This window comes from Agelaius phoeniceus, chromosome 1 (assembly GCF_051311805.1).
Source record: "Agelaius phoeniceus isolate bAgePho1 chromosome 1, bAgePho1.hap1, whole genome shotgun sequence".
Taxonomy (NCBI): domain Eukaryota; kingdom Metazoa; phylum Chordata; class Aves; order Passeriformes; family Icteridae; genus Agelaius; species Agelaius phoeniceus.
In genome coordinates, this window is record NC_135265.1 from 132,428,438 (window position 1) to 132,453,909 (window position 25,472).

Sequence of the window (25,472 nt, forward strand, 5' to 3'; positions counted from 1 at the left end):
ATAACAAAGTAGTAACTGATTTGCTGTTGCTGGAGAAGGAGCTAGAAATTCCTTGGATTATGCTTAAGTACTGCCATGACAGCCATATCAGTTCAGATGTTAAATACCACAAGGGGTATTTGTGGTTTTTTCCACCCAAGCAGTCAGCTCCAACTTGCCAGTCTGTCCCATTTCTGCTCCTAGTGAAGGTGGCCCTCTGTTTTCACAAGAGCTACACAAGAACATCCCCACTTCCCTGGGTCATCCTCTGAAGTCCCACAAACAATTCTACCATCACCATCTCTCTCATCTCTCACATAACTTGTAACACCATCATGCTTCCCTGATGAAGGAAGGGTTTGGAGGGGGTGAGCAGCTCAGGGCCTGATGAGAAGTCAGCTCTTTCACCTTCTGGCACAGGTAGTGGGAATGACAATGCCATGTACCCACTCACTTTCCATCAGTGCTTCACTTGGCTCCTGGACAGAGGAGAGTGAGGAAATGACTGCAGTCACATCCTCCATGCAACAAAAATAAACAAGCAAACAAACAAAAAAACCAAACAAACAAAAAAAACCAAAAAAAACCAAAAACCCAACAAAAACAAAAGTAGAAGGAATCAAAAGTTACAGTACACAGATTGCCTTAAAGGCTTTCCCTTGTTTTCAGGGAAAGCTGCCTCTCTCCTATCTACTGTTGCAGCCACTTTCAAAACATGCATAATCTTCTGGAATGGCATTAATTAACAGTTGTGAGCAGTCACAGAACAGTTTTCAGCATGTAAAGTCACACCATGGCTCTTATCTTTCCTTGTGTCTCTCCACCTGACTTTCTCAGTGCCCTCTGTACACACAAGAGCTCAGCAGCAGTAACACAGCATTACACCATCTCCTCTACAAAATCTTCAGCAGAGTTTGACACTTTTTATTAATTGAGGGAAGATGTCTCCATATTGGAAATACAGACACCCAAGCCAGCTCTGTTAGCAGGAGTCAGCTGTGAGGTAAAAGTGAACAGAAGCTGATCCCTTTTTCTCACAGAAAGTGCTGAGATACCTTCACTGGAGTTCCATGCTACTTCACCCCTAACTTATTCTAATTTTACTAGAAATCCAGTGTATTGATTTACTGTGCATCAATCCAGCCATTATCATTGAATTAAAAAGTAATTTGAAATTAATGAAATATGGAGGAAATATACTTGGATTTGATATCTGTGGTATTTCCAAGACTGCCTGGAATTGCAATCACAGTGAGGAGGGTATGACATAGTAACTACATATTTACTTGTTTGACCATGATGCTGCCAAGAGACACACTGTCCTTTTGGAAAATGTCATCCATTTCACAACTTTCCCAAAAATACCCTTACTTATGCTTTTCTGAACACCCTAGCATACAACCACAAGCATCAAAAATACAAGAAAACTAAGAGTCACATACTGCCAAGTTTCTTAATCACAGGCTTCTTCTCCCAGCATTAGAAAAAAATTAATCCTGCTCTGCTTGGCATGCCAGTGTATTATTTTAAATAAGTAGAAGGGCTGAAAGAAAGTCCCCCTTCATTTCCCAAATCCCAAGAGAAAATGGAGGAGTTATTTCCAGAGTATGTACTCAATGACCATCCAGTGAAGCCTATTCATTTTGGTCAGTCATCATAAGTCCTGCACCACACCTAAGGAACACACTGCCTTCTTCTGATGCATCTTACATTGCTTGGAGAGGATTAAAAATAATTATGGAAAAAGAAAAAAAAAAAACCAGCCTTAAAAATCTTATTAAAACAATTCTAATTTTCTTGGTTTGTTCCTCCTCCATTGGAAGATGTCTCCTCATGCAGTAAGTCAGCCTTACAGTTTCAGATTCTGCTTGGATTTTAAAGCAAAAAAAAATCTCAAGAATTTGGACAATATGGACATATGGGAGTCTCTGCTGCACAAGTAGGGACTTGGCATACCCCAGCCACCTTCTGCAAAGGTTAAATAGTTCCCCAGGAAAGCCTGGATGCATCTCCCAGTCTTCTGCTGACGGGGAATTTGCTATTGGGGTGCTTTGTGCTCCAGATCTTCTATGAGCAAAAGTTATGAGGCACCAAACTTGTTTGTCAGATTTTCATGCTCTCTCACTACTGAGCAGTTTCTCCACTTCAAAATGAGTATCTTCCAAGAGTCTCTGCAGAGCACAGGCTTTGTTCAAGTTAGGTGTGACTGAGAAAAGATAAAAGGATAAACTGGGTGCTTTGAAACAGCTGAGGAGCTGAAACCCAGAAAACATTAAGTTCATGCTCTGCCAATAACTTAACTCTCATCTCTTTTCTTTGCCCTGACCGGAGTATCAGCACTGCTCAGCACATACTCTCAACTCTGGGAACATTTCATGTAATTGACCACAAATGAAGCAACACAGACGTGCTTTTCCCTAAGCTGGAGGCTCTTTGGCCAGGGGAAGGTGGGTTTTCAGTCACACTGGCAGTGCAGAGGACCAGGAGGGCTGTATTTAGGGAGCAAGGAAGGAGTCTCCTGCAAACTCTGCAGCTGGAGGCTGCCCAGCTTCCCTCCTGTTACAGCCAGCTATTAAAATATACTCAGTGAAACTCCTAGTGCACTTTTTCAGACCTGTGTGAGTCAAGTTTGACTCAGATGATTTTCTCAGAGTTCTTTACTCCTTCTCTTTGCCTTTCCTAACCCAAGAGGGGATGTGGCAGTTCGATGTTACAGCTAAAACTATGCTTTCTGTACAGTGCAGTTCAGCAATTGTAAAATTATTCTTAGCTTTACCCCCTGCAATTTTTAAGTCTCTTACTCCTGCTGTCTCTACAGATTCAGGCTTCCCACTTCAACCTCCCTTCTTCTCATGCAGACCCTTCCTCAGGTGCCAGAGAAAGGGTCCCTGTGCCTCAAAGGAAACCTCAGTTTACAGCCCTCCGACTGCTCTCGGAATAAGCCTCTGGCAGGCCAAACATCAATTCTTTCTGAAGGGGTGAATATTAAGAAAAGGCTTTTTACCAGATGATTATTCTCAGAACTTTACTCAAAGTGCCATGATAAAGCCCAGGACCAGCATATTCTAAGAGTCTTATTTATCCCATTCTTTCACATAAACATCTTCCCTACACAGGCCTGCCCTTCATTACTGGAAATAAACTGCACCCAAACCTCAGCAATGTATTTTTGTGGGTTTTTTTTTCTGTGGCTAAGACACCCACATGAGTTTTTCTTTAAAGTAAAACAAACTGGGATTATTCAAAGGGAGGTAAAAAAAGAGTTTGGAGGGACTCTCATAGCCTGCTCCTCAAACAAGGCTTCTCCTGTACAGCACATCAAGGCTATTTCAAGAAGCACCTCCCATTTTTCACCCCTGAGTACGTCAAAGTGTGTCAGCTTAAGAAGCCAAAGAAAGAAATGGCTACTTAAGGCCAAGTGCAAATACCTTGAAGAGGTGGGAGGGAGACAGGGTTGGGTTAACAGGTTGCTCACCGCAGGGTATAGAGAGGTGTGCATCCACACAGCAGCTGCTGAGCCACAGATAATCCCAGCCCTCCCTGTGCCAGGCTCAGCATCTCCAGAGGGAGCACAAGCACCCGGGGAGAAACCACTTCCCTCCCTGCACTGCAGGCCTTGAGTATGGTCATTAGCTCACACACTCGTTTGCACTCTTGGGGTAGCAACACTCAACATTTTCCCCTCTGGTATCCATGGAGAGAGATTAGCACTCCTGTATTTCATTAGCCAGGAGTGCTAAGTAATCCACCAACTTGTGGAAGGAGTAAAAACACTGAGGTTAATGTATTTGGTGAGGCTCTGTTGAATGGTTGGGGTATTTTGTTTCAGTATAGCATAAGGAAAGCAGCTGTCACCTTGATTATAGTGCCCTCGGTAATCTGACACTTCAGCTAGCCCCAACTTCAGACAGCTCCCCCTCCATCTGAGCGAACACAGTTACTGATCACTTAAACAGACAAATGGTCATTTGCACAAAATAAGTTTTGAAGCGAGGCTGTAGATCAGAGGAGGAGCAATTTGCACTCATCATTCCCATCCTTCCGCAGTCAGAAGGGAGAACACGGAAGTTTTCCAAGAAAATCCAAAGAACAGAGAGAAATGCCAAGCTGTAACATTTGGCTCCACACACTCACTTTCCAAAAAGCAAAGGCAGTGAGGGATGCAGTGCTCAAATGATCCATGTCTGCTTAAACGCTTGGTTTGCGTGCTCCAGGGCTGTCGAATGGACACAGCTGATGAGTCAAAGATGGAATTAGCATGCCTGATACAGCAACTCTTTTCCAGCCCAAACCAGTCACCTCCAGGCTTCTCCTTTAATTAAGGTCTGGCCAAGACATGTCAGCAGTTCAGCATCCCCTTCCTGCCAACAGCTCTGCCAATACTTTGGTCACTCACAACCAACTCCTCCCCACTCCCTCTTTTTCATTGCTGTGAGCTGAGTGAGCAGAAGGATACCTGAGAGTGGGCAAAGGCCCAGAGTCAGCCCAGATTTTCATCTACCTTTTCTTCGGCTCTTGGATCTTGTACTTGCAACATGAGACTGAAGAGCCCTGCCAATGCTAACAGTTACCTTTTGTGCCTGATAGCACAAAAGCAGCAGGAGGGAAAGAAAAAAATCAGTCTAATGAGGTTGGAAGCACAAGAGATTGCAAAGAAAAAGCGCAAATAAATAACTTAAGGTATAAATTACAATTAAGTGCACTACAGTTACCATGTACTGTGCAGTATTGTTCAGAAATATCACCAGCACATATTAAAACACCCCACACTGAACAAAAAGCAATACTTCTGGTAGGAAACTGGTAGTCTTACACCACCACCGTGGTGATAATGGCATGAGAAATTGCACAAGTGACAGGTCAGACAGAATTTAAAAGCCTTCAGTTTGTGTTGCTCTGTTAGTTTTTATCTTCTCACAGAAACAGTCTACACCAATACAGACAATAACACAGAGCACTGCCCATCCCTGCAGTACACTCTATTTTGTCACTGTTGAAAAATAAATTTGTTTTCTCCCTATTTTCTTTTGAAGACAAAAGTCCATTAAGACATGTCTTCCATCTGCTTTGATTTACTCAGAGGAAAGTCAAAGCACTTATGCTTTATGCTTTAACTGATAAATTTACATAGCTACACGGACAATGCCTTATAATTTCATTATTTATTTCCCTTGAAAAGAAAGCAAAACTTTTATTTATAAGCTGCTTTACATTTTAGAGGTTTTCACTAAAATAGAAGTTCAGCATAATACAAAGCCTTTACTCACAGGTATAGAGCCAGCACTGAACTTCAATTAACCACAAAAAATAAAAAATTAATCCAGCAAATAAAAAGAAGTCTTAAGGAAGGCTAACTGACAACTGCAAAACAGAGAAGGACATGTCTCTGATAAACTGAATATCTTTTCTGTTAAGCTGAGCACTATATTTACCACCTGGCCTGCAAGGGCTGCTTTTATTCAAAAGCTCTGCAGTACAATATATGCACATGTAGAGGATGAAGACTTTATCATTGAAACCTTCTGCAAGAAATTAGGGGAATGAGAAAGACTCACACACTTCTGCAGCAAAATTAGGTCAGGACGCCTTTGAACGGCTCCATTTGAAGGCTGTGCCAGACTTCAGATCAAATACTTTTTAGTGCATTAGGCCCAACGGCTTAAGAGATGAACTTCTATACTGCTGATAATTATTACTGGTATTATGCACTGCTGCTTCCCTCTCCACCTGTGGATAATTATAAATAGCCTAGATTTTCCAGTCCCTGACATATGCCACTTGGTTAACAGCACTTCCAAAACCTATCCTTTATAACCACAGGTCACACATTCCAAATATGACAACCACGTAACTCCACAGAGATTGCTAAATCATGACTTGCCCCACACATGCTCTTATCTAAATGCTTCCTGAATATAGAGAGATGGCTAAATGGCATTAGCATCACAGTAATTAATGATGTGAAGCTGGAAAGTGCCAAGCTGGTGATTCAAATGCAAACCTGCCTCTCCCCTCCTGTGCCTAGGTACAGCCCTGGACTGTGCAACCAGGGAACATCACTGCCAATGGCTCCATCACTTCCTGATGGGGCTGGTGCTCTCCTCCATGCCAGCTCTTGCTCCTGATGGCCTTCAGGGCTATCTGCAAATAAAACAGTCCAGCAGCCAAGCAGGGAGGGAAAAGGCCACAGAAATGTCCCCAAATATATAAAGCAGTTAATTATACGCCTCTTCCCTGCTCAGCTTCACTGTTCACACCCTGAGGAATAGGCAGTAGAGCCCACCAGATCCATATTCAGTCATGTTTGTGGAAGTTTTAATTTAAAAAAAAAAATCAATCTATAAATAACCTGCAACAATGCCTAGACACTAAAACTATTTCATCGTGTCATTCAGGATTTTAAGTCTTTGAAAATTCAGATGTTTCCTCAGGTTTTTTAAGCTCTTAAAATTCACAGCTGAATTCACTCTAGCAAGCTTGGTCCTTGGGAGGGTTGTTAAGATACACCAAAACATCCTACTCCAGTTTCCTACTGCTCCTTGTTTTGCTCCCCTGTTAGGTGACACTACTAATTGTACAGCTGCTACAGCTAGCTGCCAGAGACTGCTCTAAGGAGGTTTTCCAATTAGATTAGCTGAATTGAATAATGAGAGAGAGAGAGAGACAGATTAGCTTTTTCTGTGCATCTCTAGGAAGCCATAGAGAAATCCCCAAAAATACTCTTGCTAATCCTCCCTTAGGACCCTCCATCTCTGATCACAAATACAGAAATGCCATGTGAGCAACTTTACTATGTGGAAACTATGCCAGCTCCGAGTGTCTGTGCAGCAACAACCTTCATGACAAAGGATCCTACCTACTTTTTTAAAGAATGACAGTGTCTGCCAGAAGTTCTTCTCAGTCCTCATCAGTTTCCTCAAGTCAAATACATTTACCCATGTAATACAGAGGAGGCAAGCCTCAGATGTTCGGTGAAACAACAAGAAATGGCAAAAAAGAATCACAGAGACTCCTACCTGTACATTACAGAACCACCACATTTCTTTCTCTAAAGTAAGGGGATTTTTTGTCATAACCTAAAGCTCCCAAATTCTTTCAGTGCAGATAGAGGAGGTCAGAGGAAAAAACTCAAAAATTAAATGCTGACTGGCACATGAAGTCAGTACCATCATAAAATATTCAGAAACGCAGAAGACTTCTTTAACCCACAGATAACATTAATGGTTCTCAAAAAAGTGTCAGAAAATCTACATCACTATTAAGCTTATGTCACCAGGCAGAAGACCAATTCAAGGCGTCCACCAGAAGAGACCAACATCAAAATGCCAAGTCACCAGCTTTTGGTTAAACAGGAGAGAGACGGTCAAGCTTTTCAAGCTGTGAATTATTGTAAGAACAAAAACAAAAGAAAAGAAAGCTATTTTCCCTTTTCTCATGCCCTACAGTTGTGAAATAGACAAGAAGTGGCATTTTCATGGCAGCAATACTATTAAGAGTACTATCTCAAACCATTTTGAATCAATTGCTCTGTGTTACCAGGAGCTCAGAAGTTCCCTCCATCAGGGAGAGCCAATGTCACGGGGACACAATGTCATGGACTGCCTCTCCACCACAGCAGAAAGGCTTTTTATTACTGAGCCTGAGCCCCACCAAAGGCAGAGATCCCCCTTGCAGACACAGCCCTGCTCCTCAACAGGGCATGGCTGGCTGGGCTAAACAGCACCAGAGAAAAACATCTGCAATAGGCAGTGTGAGTGGAGACAATGAGCCAACTCCCCTTCAAGGCCCTGCCTTCTCCAGCACCTGCAGACTTAAAGGAGGTTAAGTCTGTTTTTACCAGGTGGCCAGGGAACCTACTTTCCTCTCCCTCAAACACTGCACAGTGACCATCAAGCAATATTGAGATATCAAAACATTATCTAAACACCAATCATGAGTCTTCATTATTTAAGGCTGTGAAATAATGTATCTCTTTATAGTCAGTTACCAGACTTGTTCCTTCTTCCAACACCTTTCATAGCATTCCTCTCCTCTGCAAACCAACAGATGCTCTGTGATGCAGGAAGGGCCAAAGCTCCTACCAGAAGAGCAAAAACCATCTCACAGTTTGCCAGAGGGCTTGGTCACTGCCAAACTCCCTGAAAATTTCTGGAGACATCTGTCATGCTTCCATGCAGCAGACAGATATGTCCACTGAAATATTTTGGTCAAAAGCCATAAAAAGGCAAATTCAATTGCAACACAGACAATTTCTGCTGAGTCAGGAGTCCATTCAGGTCACAGCAGCTCTGGTGGGACCTCCCAGCCTGGTCAGGTCGCATACAGACCTATGCTAACCACTGTTCCTGGTTTTTCTTCTTAAACCCAAATTTCTCCATCTCATTCACATTTTGCAGTGATGACCATGCCGGTCCCCTTACCAGGGCTTTGAGGGCAGAGAAAAGGCTGTGCTGGAGAATCAAACCAAAAGCACCAATGGGAGCTACTGAGGATCAAATCAGACACATGGGGGAAAATTTATGAAACTGCTGTATTAAATTACAAGTGAAGAAACAAAAAAAAAAAAATTAAAATAACACCTTTTTGTTTAAAGCTTTTCTTCCTAGTAAGTAAAGGCAGAGAGGTTGCCCCTTCCACACTAATTCAGGCCAAGAAAATTATTAACTCAATTTTGAGAGAAATTTTGTTCTGTTTATTTAACTGGGAAGCATGTTCTCTGGGGCATTTCTTGTCCTGACACTTGAAAGACACACACACACAACAGAATAAAAAAAAATAAAAAGAAATAAAAAGTATGTAAAATAGAGCTCCATACAGAATAAAGTTCTATATAAAACACATAAACACACAAAGTTTCAAAGACCTTTCAAGCTAGAACTGCAACAGCTGGAGAGAGGTCAGTGCTGAATGCTCTGTGGAAGACAGTCTCTGTGAACACAATTTCAAAAGTACCCCAAGAGGTTTCACTTCATGACATTTTAGATATCATATTGGAAAAAAAAATCAGCCTTCATGGATGAGAAATAATCAAAGAGCACATGTCTGGAAAATCATAAACAGCTTCACCAAAGACAGGAATTTAGAATATACACATGGCACTTTAATAACTTTTTCTGTCTATCTCCAGGACTAGCCATTTTTCTTGTTATACAATGGAGAAGGAGATTTGAGAGTTGCAGATGCTACATTTGCTTAAGCTACCAATTATTCTAAAGCATTAATCTTCTAACTTTGGGCACTGCCTCAGCAGTTCCTGAGAACTTTACACGTTCCCTCAATGACATTTACACAAGCCCGTAACGAACACAACCAAATTCCACACACGCTGTTCATGGACGCTCCTTCTCCTTGCTGCAAAAACTTTCCTTTGTGCTTGCACTGCCACCACCAGCAAGTACCAAGTGCCTCTGAGCTCCCAAATGGGAGAAGATTCAGTCCCCAGACAGGACAGGACCTAAAGGTTTTGCAATCTGCCTTCCACAAAAATCATCAGAATCTTGCTTCTCAGCAGCATTATCTTATGCACATCCTTGCTGTAGGAATTACACATTATTATTATTTATAGGGCTAAGGCATTTCTATTTTTATTTATACAATGTCACAAATTTATATTCAACAGAAGCTCAATTTCTGGCTGTCCCAAAGATGGTGTGTTTCCATTGCTGTGAACTACCTTCACCTTTCCGCTTTGCTTCCCTTGCAGGCTTTCATTTTGAATTATAAGAACAGCATTAATGTCACACCTCAGTGACTACGTGCTAGAACATGGAACCACACTTGAAAAGGATTTGAATGGAAAGGCTTTGTGGATGCTTTCCCCTGGTAAACAGTTTAAGTGACATCCTGATTCTGGAATCTCCAGAGTGAGCACAAATAAGCAACCTGGAAAAGGAAGAATCTGTCTCCTGGACATCGCTCATTTCCGCAGCCTGCAACACACACAATGTATTCAAATCCATTTCTAGCCTTCCCCTGCAGACCCCAGTCCAAAAAGCAAACAGGACTCAGCTCTTAAAGCCAAAAGATATCAAGTGGGTGGGGTTTGGCTGTGCCCTTCAGGTACTGTGTCCAGCCAGCTACTTCTGCAGATACTGAACAATCAACACAGCTGGAATTAATACAGCTCAGCCCAGAGAAAGAGGAAAGCTTGCTTCTACTTGTACAATTAATGGAAAGACATACGAGAAGAGATCCTGTTGAAGGTGGGAGAGGGAAGACCTGGTTAGGTTATTCATTCATGTGGCAGCAAGTATGATGCATTTTTTTGTTTTCTATTGAAGCATCCTTAGTCTTGAGGCTACACTGGTCATGCACCCAACTGCTCCCTGGGAAGTACTTCACCTCCCAGGCTATATTACTTTAGCAGCACTCTTTCCTACAGCTCTGTGAGAATCAGCCCTCTCAGTCCACACAGACAGTCACACTTCTGAAATACACTTCAGATAACAGGGATGGGTCACCTCACACCAATCTCAAAGGTGACAAGTGACTTCCATTAGTGTGGAAGCACCTCCAGAGAAAATTATGCATTATTACAGTTAATCAAATGGGAACAAAAGATGTCTGACAACATAATATTTAAATACAGGCAATATATTCTGGTTGTTAATCACAATGCTGGCTTCTGAACATTTTGATTCTGTGCCTGTGTATACCACAGGCTATTTGACCTTCTGTAAGTCCCTTTGTCTCCTTACTATTAATAAAAGTACAATGTATTTATCTTCACCCTCACAACTCAAACACAGCCAAACAGGTTTTTATTTGAACTTCCCCAAATCAATTCACCTTGGGAACAAAACAATTTAGCTTAGAAGGGAGATTTCTGAAGAAGTTGTTTATAGATAAACTAAAAATAGTGATTTAAGATGGAGCAGACCAGCTCAGGGTTTAGTTAAGCACAGCTTATATATACTACACTCTAATAGCCTATCTATGGACAAGGCCAATTTCTGCAGATTCATCACCACCCTATTAGTCATTATTTCACTTTAAATGAAACTGCTGCTTGAGACATCAACAAAAATAATTTGCTCAGCGCAAATGCACTTGTTGCAAATGGCTGTTAAATGCTGCATTTTCTCCCACTGCAATCAGTATTCCAGTACTTCTGAGGATTACACATATTCTGTTTTTCTGCCTAAATATCTAGTATGCTTTTGAAAGCATCCCCCAGGGCTGAGCTAATCAAGAAAACAACATACATACAGAGAACTGTCATTATTAGAGGGTCAAACACCAATGCAGTCTGTACTCCAGAGCTTGGAAATTATACTTCAATGTGAGCAGGAGAAATAATGTTCCCAAATCACTGAATAGTGTCATGTAACCTATGAATAAATTACTAGTCCTGAAAAGATTATAGATAGCAATTTATTACCATCTTGTAAGCTTGAAGTGAAGATAACCAAACAACAGGCTGTTCACAGAACAGCCTCCAGTAATTCTCTCATGCTTCCTACAACACTGACTGGAAAGTGACTTGAATGTGGACCAAATCACTTGCTTATGACTTGTGCATCCTCTCTCAAATGCAGCAGCACAGAGGGCATCTTTATGATTCAGACTCAAGTAGGGTCTTATATGAGGCTTCAAATAAGCTTGCCAATCTCAAATACAACATTTATGTTAAAAATCATAGTCTGTCAAATCTATTCCGAAGACAAAAGAGCACTTCTCCATAACTAGACAAGAGCTCTTTGTTCAGCCATTGAGCCTTACTAAAGCCTGCAATTCTTTGCCATAAGCAAGATGGTTAAATTGCTCAATGGCAAAAGTCAATTTGGTGAGAAAATGTAATTAATAAATGCCATCTATATGCCTCTGCTTGACATTTTATAAAGACAACTCGCCACAAAGAGCAGTGCAAATGGAGAACTCTGCAAACAACTGGCTCCTCTGCAGGCTCTTCTCCAAGCTCAGGAAGCCCTGCCAAAATGCCACGTTCCCCACCAAGGATGGAAGTAGCTCTCCACCATCCACCCCACCCTCCCAGAGGCATTAGATCATGGCTGTGTGTTTGACATGTGACTTCTCATGCCTTGCACCTCTAATAGCCAAGAAATTAGGTCTTTATCTTGTCATCCTGAGATTACACTTAATTTAGGACTACAGAAATTTAGATCCACCAAATCTCCAAGCAAAATCCAGACTTACTCCGACACTCCAAAGTCCACCATCTTTATTCCATTAGCTGCAGTAACTGTCTCAAACCTACCACAGAGGTGTTACCTGCCCAAGAACCACAATCCCTGCACCCAACTTCAAACCCTAAGATATTTGTCCTGACTTGTTCCTGAAGATGATGCTCTCATCTACTTCTTTGATAAGGATCTAGGAAAAAATGCAGAGAAAACATCTCTGCACTTCAGGCCTCAATACTAAGTCAGTTCCAATGCAGACCTCAGGGCTAAGATACTAAAAAGAGGAACTTCAGTGTTTGATCTGGGGTCAAGATTCATCTGTTCTTTAATTTTTAAATGATAATCTAACCTGAGAGAGAAACCCATTTCCAGAAAGTAACTCCTGAGAACATCCATCTAAGGGGTGGCTGTAATACCCAAGACTGGTGGCAAACCCCAGAGCTCCCCAGAATTTCCAGTGCATGGCAGTGCAGGCAGCTGTTTGATGGCAGAACCCAGAAGTTCAGTCAGAGCAAGGGAAGCAAACAAGGCAGATTCCAGGTGTTGCCAAACCACAAAAAGCAATGGATAAACATTTATTAATTCTATAGTGAGAAGAAAAGGTACATGTGAATTGGAGGTGGGTAGAAATAAATGAAGACAGAAAAGACTTCCTCTCTTCTTTGGAACTTATTTGACAAAGCAAATTTAATGCACATGAGAGACACACACAGCATATAAATCTAAATACCAGCTATCTCTTCAGCCCTTCTTGTCCTCTAATTACTGTCTCTGAAGTCTGCCTTTTTCAAAAAAAACATTCCTCCTCTCCAGCACACTATCAATTTTCCAAATTCCAAAACCAAAGTAACCATTAGTAACAAATGTAGGGAAATTACAGCATCATGGTTCTCAAATACTAAATACTTCTGAAAAAATATACCAAATATCACCCTTGGGTCATCGTTCAATGATTATATTTATGCTAACAACTCAGCAGTCAGATGCTTACACAAGAAACCGAAAGAACACTCAGGTGATGCCACGATGCTGTTTCACTGACAGTCCCAAATCCAGCCCCACAGGCATGTACTGATGATGTGAAGCAGTCTCCAGACTCCAGAAGCTTCCTGAGGAGAGATGGACTCACCCTGCTGTGAGGAGAGCAGCACCATAACACTGCAGTATGCAGTACAACCTGCTAGCCAGCAAAGTTTCTCAGTGTGCACTTGCGCATGCAGAGAGGATGCGACTGTCACACAAGCTCTGGAAAACCATTTGTCCCACTGCTGCAAACCAGAACGAAACGGAAAGGTTTATCAGCCTCTTCCGAATGGGAGCTGACAACTACAGCTGGATACTTGGCACTGCTCTCTGGTGCTATTAAAATCAGCAAAAGCTGGCTCCCAGCATCATCAGGACTGGGCTCAGGGGCTCCACCTTTTAAAAGGTGCATCAGGCCTCTCACTCAGTTTTCCTTTTCTTTCCAACAGTTTCACGTCACTGTCTTTCCCTCTCTTATAAGCAAACCAAGAAACTTTTAAGGTAGCTAGAAAGCACATTTTTTGCCATTCAGCCAAGCCTGGGTGAATCCCCCATGTCCTTCCAGACCCACACAGGTTACCAGAACCCACTGTAATCTGATGTCTCACTTCACACTGCGCTGATGGCAGCAGAGCACTCTGCAAGCCCCAGCTGCAATCCACCAGCTTTGGTGTGGCTAACACTTGCCACCGTGTGCAGGCTGGCATTAACAGGTTGGGCTCCCTCTCTCCCTCTCCATCACAGCTCTGTCCCGAAGCAGCTGCTCCCCCGGGGGAGCTGGCCTGGCACGGCACGGCACGGCACAGCTGCGGTGCGACAGCCCACACCACGGCACACAAAGCACGCACCCAGCACCACAAACCACTCCCGGCGTCCTTCCGTGGCAGGTCTCACTTCCAGGGCATTCTTAACACAGTGCTAACATCTCCTTGGCCCACCCCAGTAAAAATGTTGGGTGGTTATGCAGACCAAACACAGGGAACCCATTGCTTTAAGAAACAAAATCTGCTGCAGCTTCCCGCTCCTCTGCTCAGAATTATTGTGGATAATTTACTTCATCAGAAACAAGATTTTTACAGTACGGTTTTGCCTAGATAATGATAAATAGTAGAATTTAAAAACATGAAGAAATTTAGAGCTAAATCCATTTAACAGTGGCACGGAGAACTGGGAGGGTTTTTTAAGCATCCGTATAGAATTCTTCTTACGACAAGGACAGACTTCTGCAGAGAACACAGATTTGGCATCTGTCTTTTCCCAGAGACTGGTCTACAAAATCCTATCTTAAGGGACCATGAAGCTGCTGCCAGGTACAGTTAAAGGAAAAAGAAGGGAGGTGAAAGAAAAGGAGAAGGACCAACCTCCTTTTACTTTTTCAGCCCCTCCACGACTTTCTGGCAGCAGTAAGGGCGCTGCAGCAGAGCCAGGCAGGCTCCCCCCACCTCGCTCTCCCCCCTGCCCCCTGAACCACACCGCACGGGATATGCCCCAACAACCACCTCACACTGCCACAGTGCGCTCATCCTAAGGCAAAAACCCATCAAACTTAATACTCTGCTAATTACTGTGGCAGTTTAATAGCTACTCCACCATCAGAGAACTTCGTACTAACAGCATTTCTATAAAATTAAAGGATATTGTATCTCATTAGCCAAGGGTGTTTCTGCAGCACAGTTATACTTAGCGGAAACAAAGGTCAGTGTTCTCCCCAACCCTTTTTAAATCAGTCTTTAAGAAAATGTTTTGCAATTGTACCCTTAGAAATCCCTAACGATGAGGCAGATTTTATGAAGGCTGTGACTTGGCTAATTTATACAACAGCTAGAGAACTTCAAAAGTTAACCCAAGCTAGTGACGTTATTTAGTTCAGTGAAGCGGCTCTTTTTAATTGGATTAAATTGTCATGGTTTTTTTTAAATTTCATATTGAAACCTCAATTTATCATTTCCTAATATTTGCCCAAACACTGCATCAGTGTCATTTGCATACCCTTTCCCTCAAGACAATCTCAGATCCACAGAAAAGACGGAAACCGGAGGAAAAGACCAAAACCCTCTGGCCGGTCCTCGCCGGCTCCTGCCACGAAAGGGTGGGAGGCTCGCCGGAGAGAGGCTTTCCCAGAGGTACAAATCCCGGCAACAAAGCTAATTGCATTAAGCAGAGGGCCCAGTTAGCGAATACACTCGTGGCACGGAAAAAGTGTAAACAGCAGCATTATCCCGAGCACCTCGCGGCGAGCCCCTGAGGAAGGGCCGGCCGGGTGCGCAGCAGGCTCGGGCTCCGCGGAGCCGGGACCGGGGCTGGCCGGGAGGCGCGCAAGGCGTTCTGTCTGAGGGCTCTGGGAGCTCCTGAGCCGCGCAGCCTGGGGTACTTGCTGCCTTTTTTCTCTTTTTAGCCACGAGCCGTGAGGAGTGGATTTTGCAAGGGACGCTCCCACCTTCGCCCGCGAAGCCGGGGGAGGCGGCGATGTCCTCGGGCGGCCGCTCGGACACGGGGCGGCCCGGCGCCTCCCGGCGCTGCTCCGGGACGGGGCACAAGCCCCCGCTCCCGGACCCAGCCCCGCGCCGCGGCCCCTCGGGCGCCCCACGGCCGCCGGGCAGCCGCCCCTCCTCCGGAGAGGCAGGGAGAGAGGCACCGGGGGGGCTCCGGGGCCGGCTGGCGGCTGGGTCGTCGCGGCAAACTTCGGCCGAGGTTCGCTGGAGGGCGGCAGGGTGCTCCGCTGCGGCAGGGTGGTCCTCTCGGCTTCGTGGGGGTGTTTAGGGTTTTGTTGTTTTTCGGGGGTTTGGTTTTTCTTTTTTTTTTTTTTTCTTGGGGGGGGGGAGGTGTGTGTCTCGCTTTCTTTTTCTGGCGGATGGGACGGAATGGTGCCTGCCGTTTGCAGCCCGCTCAACTATCAACAGATGCCCCCCGAGCCAGCCCAGTGCCCGCGGACGGCGATGCCACGGGCCAAGGCTCAGGCTGTGCGCCCCGCACTCCGCTGGCAGAACCAAGCCGGCCGCCCTCGTCCCGTCCCGTCCCGTCCCCTCCCGCGGGGCTGCCGCCGCCCTCTCCCCTCTGCCCCGGCACTCACCGGCTGCCCGGAGGCGCAGGCCACGAAGCTGACGGTGAGCGCCAGCCACACGCCCCGCATTATTCCCGCGGAGCCGGCGCGGCGGCCGCCGGGGGCCGGTCACAAAGGAGAAACCGGGGGCCGGCGGCGCTCGGCAGCGCCCGAGGGGCGCGGGGCAGGGCCGGTGGCGCCCCGGATCCGGCCCGCCGCGCTCCTGCCGCGGGGCTCCGCGCTGCGCTCCGGCGCTGCCCGGCGGGCCCGGTGCTCGCGGCGCTGGGGCGCGCGGGCTGCAGGCTGCGCGCTGCCGGCTCCGCCGCCCTCCCTCCGCCCCGAGTGCGCGGCGGCGGCGCCGCGGCTCCCAGTTAAACCCCGCAGAAATTCCTGCAGGATTACAACACAGATTGGCAGCTCCCCCAGCCAGTGGAAAGAAGCAGCGCGCAGCCACCGCCGACTCTCGCCCCTCGCAAATTCAAGCAACTTTCCCCCCCTCCCTCCTCCTCCTCCTCCTCCTCCGCCCTCGTCTCCCCTCTCTCGTCCTCCCCCCCAGTGGAAAACATGAGTAGCGCCGCGGACCGACTGGACCGACTGAGAGAAGGCTGGCCCCATATAAAAGCGGGGACGTGGAAAGGCTCCCCCTTCGCAAGAGAAATCCGGCCGCGTGTTGTTAGCGCTGTGCTGCCGGGGCTCGCTCCGCTGCTCCGCGCCACCCTCCCCGATTAGCCTCGGTGGCAGCTTCTAGTGTCAGAAAAACAGCAAAATGGAGGGGTCAAAAATCACGGGAAGCGGGGCTATCCCGAACATGCCAGCTCATTGTGAATACCCACTTAGCTTTTGCCTCAGGATTCATTTTTTTAGAGTTTTTCAGAGTTTTTTAGAACAAGAAGACTAGAAAGTTTTAAGAGTGAGGGGCGGTACAGTAAGAGAGGGCTGCGATTTGTAGCTAGTTACATGGATCCAGAAGCTGTCTTCAAAATAAATATTGCAGGAATTGACAGCACCAAGAATGTGTGCTCCAGAAGTCAAAACAAGAAGTCTTGCTACAACTAGTCCATGGTATTTCTCAACTGGGGAAAATGGGGCTTTTGCATAGCTTAGGAGCCTCAGTCCGATCCACTTACATGTGCCAGGATGTTACCACCACTGAACATGTACATACATGAGATCAGTCATTGGACATGGGAAAGGAGCAATAACCAGGAAAGCAAAATATCTCAGTCTCACTTGCAAACTACAACTGGTGATTCAAGTCAGAAGGTAGCAAACAGCATTTTATAGCCTGAATCAAATGGTCACAAGGACCATAATGGTCTCTTTTGTTTGAGCAAAATCTCTCTCTCTCAGAGGACCCAGGTCCCAGGGAGGGCAAGAAAAGCCCAGGGAGAAACCCTGGGGAGATGTTTTTCCCAGGCAGATGTTTTTCCGTGCCCTTCACTTTGCTTACCCTGTGCTCTTTGAAGGACTTTGGCCAACGGGTTGTGTTGAGATCCCAACCGCCTCCAGTTCCCAGTCTGGTTGCCTTCCTATCAAAACAGGCATGCCATGTAAGAAAATAAAATAATCTGGCACAAGCAGTCTCTCACCCCACTCATCACTTTCCCAGCCTCTCCCAGACAAACACATCCCTGGCGATCCCTGCCCAGTGTGGGCACAGTGGCTGGGTCTGTGCTGGGACAAGGCAGGACCCTTCTCCTCAGAGAGGGGGGTGGCCATGCCTGGATTGCTCTTACTGTGTGCAGCCCACTCCCAGGAACGTGATACCTCTCAGCAGTTACCACACTTGCTATTTCTAGATCCACCTTCTGGACATGCCATGTCATTGATTTTTAGGCTGCATTCCCCACTGCAATCCTACCAGATTTTCAGTGGTCTGCTCCTTGTTGGTGTCACACACACAGATTGTTTAATATATTCCTTATATTAAACAGATTGTTTAATATAATCTTTCTCCTTCAAAGTATGTTGCAAATACTTAAAACCTAATTCTGTGTATCCTCTTCTTTTGTAGGCAGACGGATTTCAATTCAACTAAGCAACATTTTCAGCACTGTTTGATGTGGGTGAGTGAAGTACAGTGAAGAAAAGGGAATAAAACTCCGTTTGGGCAAAATCTGTAGGACCTCACATAGATGTGGGGTCTTACAGGCAGCCCAGTCTGCAGGGAGGGAAGAAATGAAGAGGTTGATACTTGCCCCCATTCAAGGGGGAAATAGAAAAAGCATTCCTTAACAGTAGGAAAACAGAACACCATATTAGAAACAAAAAACATGAAAGAGCAAATGTGAAGACAAAGATGCTGCATACAGGAAGCATCCTAAGGGTCATCAGACACCAAGGGGCAGGTGATTTACTACATTAGAGTATTTTTTTTAGCATTCTTGAACATTTTTTTAGTGTTCTTTAACAGGCATGTCTTTTAACTTACAAACCAAGCTTAGCTTTACTTCAATGTTACAATGCATGATTATCAGGGTTTTACATACTTGGCAGAATATATCACAGATCAAAATATCATCTGCAAGAAACAAGGAGAAGGCCTTTCTCAGGCAAAGATGATGGGAACAAATGGGCTCCTCATGGACCACCAGTATTCTTATGGGCAGTGCCCTTGAAGGATCTGGGGCTAAGACCTACAAAACCTCCAAATCCTTAAGCCTCTGTGGGGACGATGTCTGATGCCAAACATGAAGATAGACACAACACATTAATGCTAGAAGGAGGAGAGCTAAAGACCAGAAGCCAGACAGATGATTTGAAAAGATAGAAGTGAGCATGAGAATTAAAAAATAGAAAACAATTAACCCTTGTAGTTCACAGAAATAACAAAATATTATCCTGTATCCCACTTACTCCCTGCCCACTCTCCTGAGTCTTCCATCGGAGAAGAGCATTAAGAGTATTTCCACATGTGGTCCCATGGAGAAGCAGCTGCAGGGCTGGGCATTTCTACACAGACTGTCAGGCAGTGTTCCCTGTGTTGCCTTTGTGTCACCCTGGGTACCCCCAGCCCTGCAGGGCACAGGCCACCCTGTCACCACACTCACATTGAGTTTAACCAGGCAGGAGTGGGATTCAGGTGAGATTAAGGGACAAACTTCACCAAAGGCCATTTTTTTTTTTTTTTCAAAATATGTTATATGCTGGAAGGATGCAAGAAGACCTCAAGTGTAGCATGTGCTGTGTGGTGATCAACTACAGAAGACCCAAATGTCCAGCAAATTTAGAAATTCAGTTTTGGGTCACTCCTAAGGGGAGTGTTACTGGAATTTTAGGGAAGAGTCATGATTAGAAATACAGAGGAACTGTTCTGAAAGCAAGTTGGGAAATCTTGGGAACAAGTTTCCAGCCTATGACTGCCGAGGCAACATTGAGGATAAATGTGCATCACAATTTTTTTGAGTGCTTCCCAAGCATTTATTTTTTCATGGCCAATCCTGCAGGTGACTTACACAACCAGCAGGGCTAAGGAAAGGGATCTACATGGGGAGGAGAGTTCCTAATCATGCCATTTCTTTTTATTGATATTATTCTATGTAATACAAGTTGTGGTTGAGAATGCTTGACCCAAAGCACAGCCCTGGGCCTCACACTGCAGTGAGTGACAAGGTGGTGTTGACTGGAGCTGTTTGTTATGTAAATGACTGATTTGTTGTATTTGTTGTATTTGACTGGTTGTATTTGTGCCCAGGATGGGAAAGACTTGGCATCACATTCAAAGATCATAAGAGGGGTCAAATTTTCTCAAATAACTTATTCAAAGAAAGACAGAACCTGTGAAAAGGAAAAATACAGCTGACGTTAAATCTGTTTGAAGCCACACTAACAATGACCTGAAAAAACTTGGTAAGATGTGTTGGTAGGACAGTTCAAAGAGATTTATTACCACATCCCCAAACTCCCAAATTTTATCCTCCTAATTTAAGAACAATAGAACTGCTCATCTCTTCTACAGAAACATTTCTAAGTAATATTATTCAATGTAATATTTTTAAGTGTAGTTGTGTTCATTTCTGTAGTATAATCTGAGTTCAGGGATGTGGTAGAATGGAACTGTTACTTATGGGGCCATTGAACCACAGGAGAGGTGCCAGCAATTTTTGGTAACACATCAATGACTGATTCTTTTCTGCATCAGTTCTTAACAGTGTAATTACATGAACATGCATCCTTCCTCAACAGGCTCTTGTTCTAAAGGGTAGTTCTTCTGAGCAGCCCCAGAATACCTTAGGACATGCTTGCTTCTCTTTGATCCAGAGGCCTCTTTTGCTCTGCAGTTTCTGAATCATAGACATATGCAGGTTATTTAATTTTTATTGTATCTATAGTTTTACTTTGGTTAGATATGAAGTTCAAAACATGTCTGCACAAAACCAGGCATCCCTGATAGCTGAAACAACCACGCAGCAGGAGCTAAGGGCATTGCTGAGCAACCAGTGCTTGTTGTGTCTGCTGTGGCACCTCTGGGGCTGCACAGCTGGACTGTATGGGGGTTTATAGTGATAGGCTTTATATGAATGCAGCAGAAAGCCTGAGCATGCCTGCAACAGCTGACAACAGAAACATGCAGCTGACAAAACTTTATTTTGTTAATTTTTCATAGACAAGTATAGCAGTAGGGAGACATAATAAGAAAATAAAAGGCTGGCATTAAAGGCAGAGCACAAGCAGCAGCCTCCTCCGAGATGGTGGGTTGGGTAAAACAGTCCAGAAGTAGCCTGCAAATGGGGCTGGTTTGTGTTTGTCACTCTGCAACAGAAGGAGTGACTATCCGTGCCAAGAGACAGAGACATGCACCTGGGCTGGGGGCTTTGCTGCAATGAGGGGATGCAGGGGGATGTGCAGGGCAGCAGGGGGATCTGGAGTCATCTGTGCTTATTGAGAATGGTGTCAGCCAGCTTTCCAGGAGAGCTACTTTCAGAAAGCCCCAACCTCTACCTAGAGGGGAACATCTGAACCAGTCATTAATCCAGATTCAAAGATGGCCTTTACACCTGGCATTGAAGTCCAGCTTTGGCAGCACTCCTGGAGTAGGGCTCATTCCCTGCCATTCAGCAACTCGCTGAATCTTTTAAATGTAAAATACATGCCCCAAGTGTCTTGCTGATTTAAGAATCTCTTTTCCAGTGTAGGTGCCTACCAAGAACCATAAGTAAAGTGAATGACACAATGCTGACAGCTGGAGCTACCAAAAATTATAAAACTTGACCAAAACCCACTTCTGTCCTGGGTACAGAAGCTTTGTCTTTGGACATTAACTACAGTAAGAAACTCAGTGTTACTTTGTGCTGGCCTCCTGAACAGGGTAAAATTTACCAATTTACCATTCTGACAATTCTAGCCAAGGCTATTGAGCTTTTTTTTTTTTTTTCTTTAATTAGGACAAAATGTACCTTTAAAATAGAAGTAGTATTTCTTTGTCTCTGTAAGTTCTGTTTAGAGCCATGGCTCAATATTTGCCTGAGACTTTTGCATACCTGAAAGTGTCTCATATGTGATGATCTCTGCAAATGAAATGCGTTGTTGATTTAGTTTATTATCCCAGAAGATGATATCATAGTTAAGGTTTGTATGCAGTACATCAGAAGAAAAATACAGAAGGGTTGAATTGAAATAGATTTTAATACTGCAAGGTATACTGCTCAAGTTAATGAAAGTCAGACATACATTTGGCTGCTGTTACTAACTGAATAATACAAGTAATTACAGAAGCATCTATTCAATTTCTGATGAACATGAGTAATTTCCATTATCTTAAAATGTGTAGGAGTTATGAATTAGAGGTGCAGTGATTGCCCAACACTTTTTCATTATTATATCTTGTTGTCAGTTGCTTATACATTTGCCAAAGTTTAATGCAGCAAGCTGAAATTTCCTATACTGGATAGCAACCTCCAGCTGACTTCATTTGTTTAATTTTATTTTTGTTTTGCAAGTTTTATCAAGAATGCTGCATCTGGTTCCAAGAGCAAGGTTAGGAGAAAGTATGTTATTTTGTCTATAGTAATACAAATTCCCTCCAAAATTTCCCTAAGAAGATGTTTTACCTCCATGCATGGAAGGAAAGCACAAAAATTTGGCAAAAGAAGTCAACCAAACACCAGAAATTTTCTTTTCAACACATTTGGGAAATTATTCCCAGCTTTGGACCATGTCTAAGCATTACTGTCTTTGCAGTTTGTACATGCTCAGTAGAGACTTGTTAAATTCTGACATCTAAAAATCCCATCTAGGCCAAACGTGTTTCAGCTCAGAGCCATAGAAATCTTTCTGTGCTTGGTCTCCAAATAAAAGTGTCTCCCCTTGGCACTTGCGAGACAAGGTCTGCTCTGTGTGCCTGTGCAGCAAGGGGAAAGAGAGGGGAATTTGATTTACTCATGGAAGAATAAAAAGAGGTTCAGTGGTTGTAAGAGGTGGAGACTGAAGAAGAAGAGGGGGGATATAGGGGGGGATATGGGGAGGGAGAAGGACAGGAGTGTGGGTAGAAGGAGACATTGGCACACAGGGGCAAATGTCAGGACATCAGGCCCATGGTTGGTGATACCCTTGGGGGCAGCAAGGGAGGAAAGCAGGACCATGCAGTGTCTGGGGTGGTGGGAGGAGAAGGGGGAGGGTACTTCCATCATTGAATTACTGCCTTCTCCTCCAGACCTGGAAATCACACTGCCAGACGTAAGGCACCATCTTCCTTTGCTGCCAGCAGAGAGCACAGGGAAGATGTCTGTCAGCCCCAACGCTCTGCATTGGCTGATCAGTATAAATAATAGGCTTTTTAGTGAGAGATAATGTTGTCAGTAATATCCATGCAGCAGCAAGATCCATGCTGTACCTTTTTGCAGAAATTAAAAGCTATGGAGACAATGACACAGATGACTATAATTAAAGATGGTATCAAAAAGCATTAGTTGCAAGGACAACCTTAATTTTGATTTTTCTCAACTTCAAACACCTTGTTTTGTAGCTTAAATGGTTTTACAGCAAAAATTTTCTTCATATTGTTCTCAATATATAATGCCCAACGTGTTCCACTTAACTAATTTCTGTTGTCTGGCTCTGGAAATCTGTACCCATATGAGTAATGCTTGCACACATGAAAAAAATCACCAGAATTAGCTGACACCACTTATCACCTCCTAATTTACGAGAGTAAACAGATCCTGAAGTACTTGCCCATTTAATTCACTGAACATGCTAAAGTTAGTCCAGATTTGTGTGTAATTAATGAAAGTATTTTAAAACAGTATCTGCTACCTCTTGCCTGCTCCTGCTTTGTTGTTCAGATATAAATATATTTTAAATAAACATATATTCCAACAGCAAGAGAGTATCTGTCTATGTCAAGCCTTATCACAGCTATCTGGTTTTTTTGCATTTCTGTTTCTCTCTCTGTTGGTGTTGCTTTTACCTTCTCAGGATGGAACTGGATCCAGAGCCAAAAGAATGAAATAAAGATGTGTCCAGGTTGTGCATGTTTCAGCATATTTATTCCAACTTCAGGATATACATCCTGTGAGCATCAAAACAAATTAGTCTACAGTACAAGGAGAGTCTATGGTCTGGCTGTTTTCAAGAGAAAATGCAGCTGGACTTTTCGTGCTAGAGGAAAAGCTTCATTTTCCTGCAGCAAGCTTTTATTTTTTGAGTCTAATTGCAAACTCCTCAGGTGTGTAGAAAAAGCTGTTTATTATGGGTGAAATGAAATAATAACCAGTGTCCCTCAGAGCTTGTAGAACAGTCTCCAGGGAAGTCTGGCACCCAGGTGAGAAGAACCACCACCTACTGCCATGAGATGGAGTGGTGTGGGGCTTCCCCTGGCTGGAGTATCCCTCATTTCAGGGTTCTTAAATCAAAGGGTAGTTAGTACACACATTCTTAATAATGACCAGCTTTCTAAGATAGTAAAATGGCAATTATGCAGGGCTGCAAGCAAAGGACAGATTCTGAATGAGAGAAAATGAGTTCAAAGCATGTGATTAAATAGTGGTAGGCTTAAGGTCTTAATTCTCATCTCCCACTATGTGAAGCAGGAGTAACTCATTTGTAGTCAGTGAAGCTACAGAGATGTAAAACAGCATTGGGGGAGAATCAGGCCATTGTTCTCTGCAAAACTCACTGATAAGATATTAATTACTAAAGAGAAAATGCCATCAAAGTATTTGAAATGCTTTGCAGAATTCAGGAGACAAACTCATTAAATGCTATGTCATACAGGGAATAAGTTCCAAATTTGTGAATGTGGAGAAGGCAAATGCTGCACTAAAGATAAATGAAAGATCATCTTGAAAGCCTTCTTCAGAAGACCCCTTGCTTTTGGAGCAGGACCAACCCCACACATTACATCCAGAGCCATGAAACAATTCCAGATAAAATAAATCACCCTGAACCTTGGTCCATCTCACATACTGAATGCCAGCCAACTGCAGTTGTTTAAGGTTTGTAGAAGTTCACTGGACTCTGTTTCCTGCCCAGCCTGTCTCCCCTTCCTCCCCTCCACTCACAGCTCTCATCTTAGGTCAAGCAAGTCTTGGAAGCAGAAAAATTAAACACCATGTGCGGTCTTCCTAACTGAACACCCAGTTAAGGCGCAAGAAATCTCTGGGGAAAATCCCACCTCCAGGGATATGATAAAATCTATGGTAACATTTTCATTTGATCTCTCCAAGGGCAAGATTTTATGCTCAGCCTCAGGATAGTCCCCAGATTGTTTTTCAGACCCTAATTGCTGAGATAGAGTGACCAAGGATTTGAAGATCCTGATGTCTTTTTGAACAAAAGCCCTGAGCAGTTAACCCTCGATTAAATCCACCATGCAAGAGATGAAGCATATTAGTATACAAGAAGGAGCAGCAGAGGAGTTATGAAATGATCATGTCACAGGGCACAGTGCTGTGAGCCTCAGCCACCACACGTGCTGTGTCCTGCTGGCAGACCCTGGATGCTGAGGTTCTCAGTCCAACCACAGGGTTGTCTTGAAGGCACATTTTCCCCCCAGTCTGTTTGCTCCAGGCATTGGCAAAAACCCTGTGGCAAGATGCTGGGAGTGAGACTTCTCAGGGCTGAGTTCCACATCCAGCTGTGTGATGCAGCAGGTGAAGCAGGACAAGATGTACTTGTCACATGAGACAGGGGCAAGGTAAAGATGCCATGGTAATATGTCCCGAATATATGACCTGTGTGCAACACTGCCCTGGAATCTGATGGGGTGATTACATTCTTGTCATGAGATCTGTGTGGAGGACAGAGCCCTTTGAATGTCCCTTATATCCAGCTCTTTCTTGTCACTA

The 25,472-nt window shown here is 44.2% G+C and overlaps 1 protein-coding gene across 1 annotated transcript in view; it reads right to left on the reverse strand.

The window, feature by feature from the left end:
• The window catches only part of SDC2 (syndecan 2), a 59,627-nt gene extending 43,063 nt beyond the window's left edge, over positions 1-16,564 (reverse strand). The window contains exon 1 of the mRNA XM_054632944.2: positions 16,216-16,564. Coding sequence (XP_054488919.2) covers positions 16,216-16,275 — 60 coding nt within the window. The 5' untranslated portion in view covers positions 16,276-16,564. The remainder of the gene's footprint in view (positions 1-16,215) is intronic.
• Positions 16,565-25,472: the final 8,908 nt, after the last annotated feature.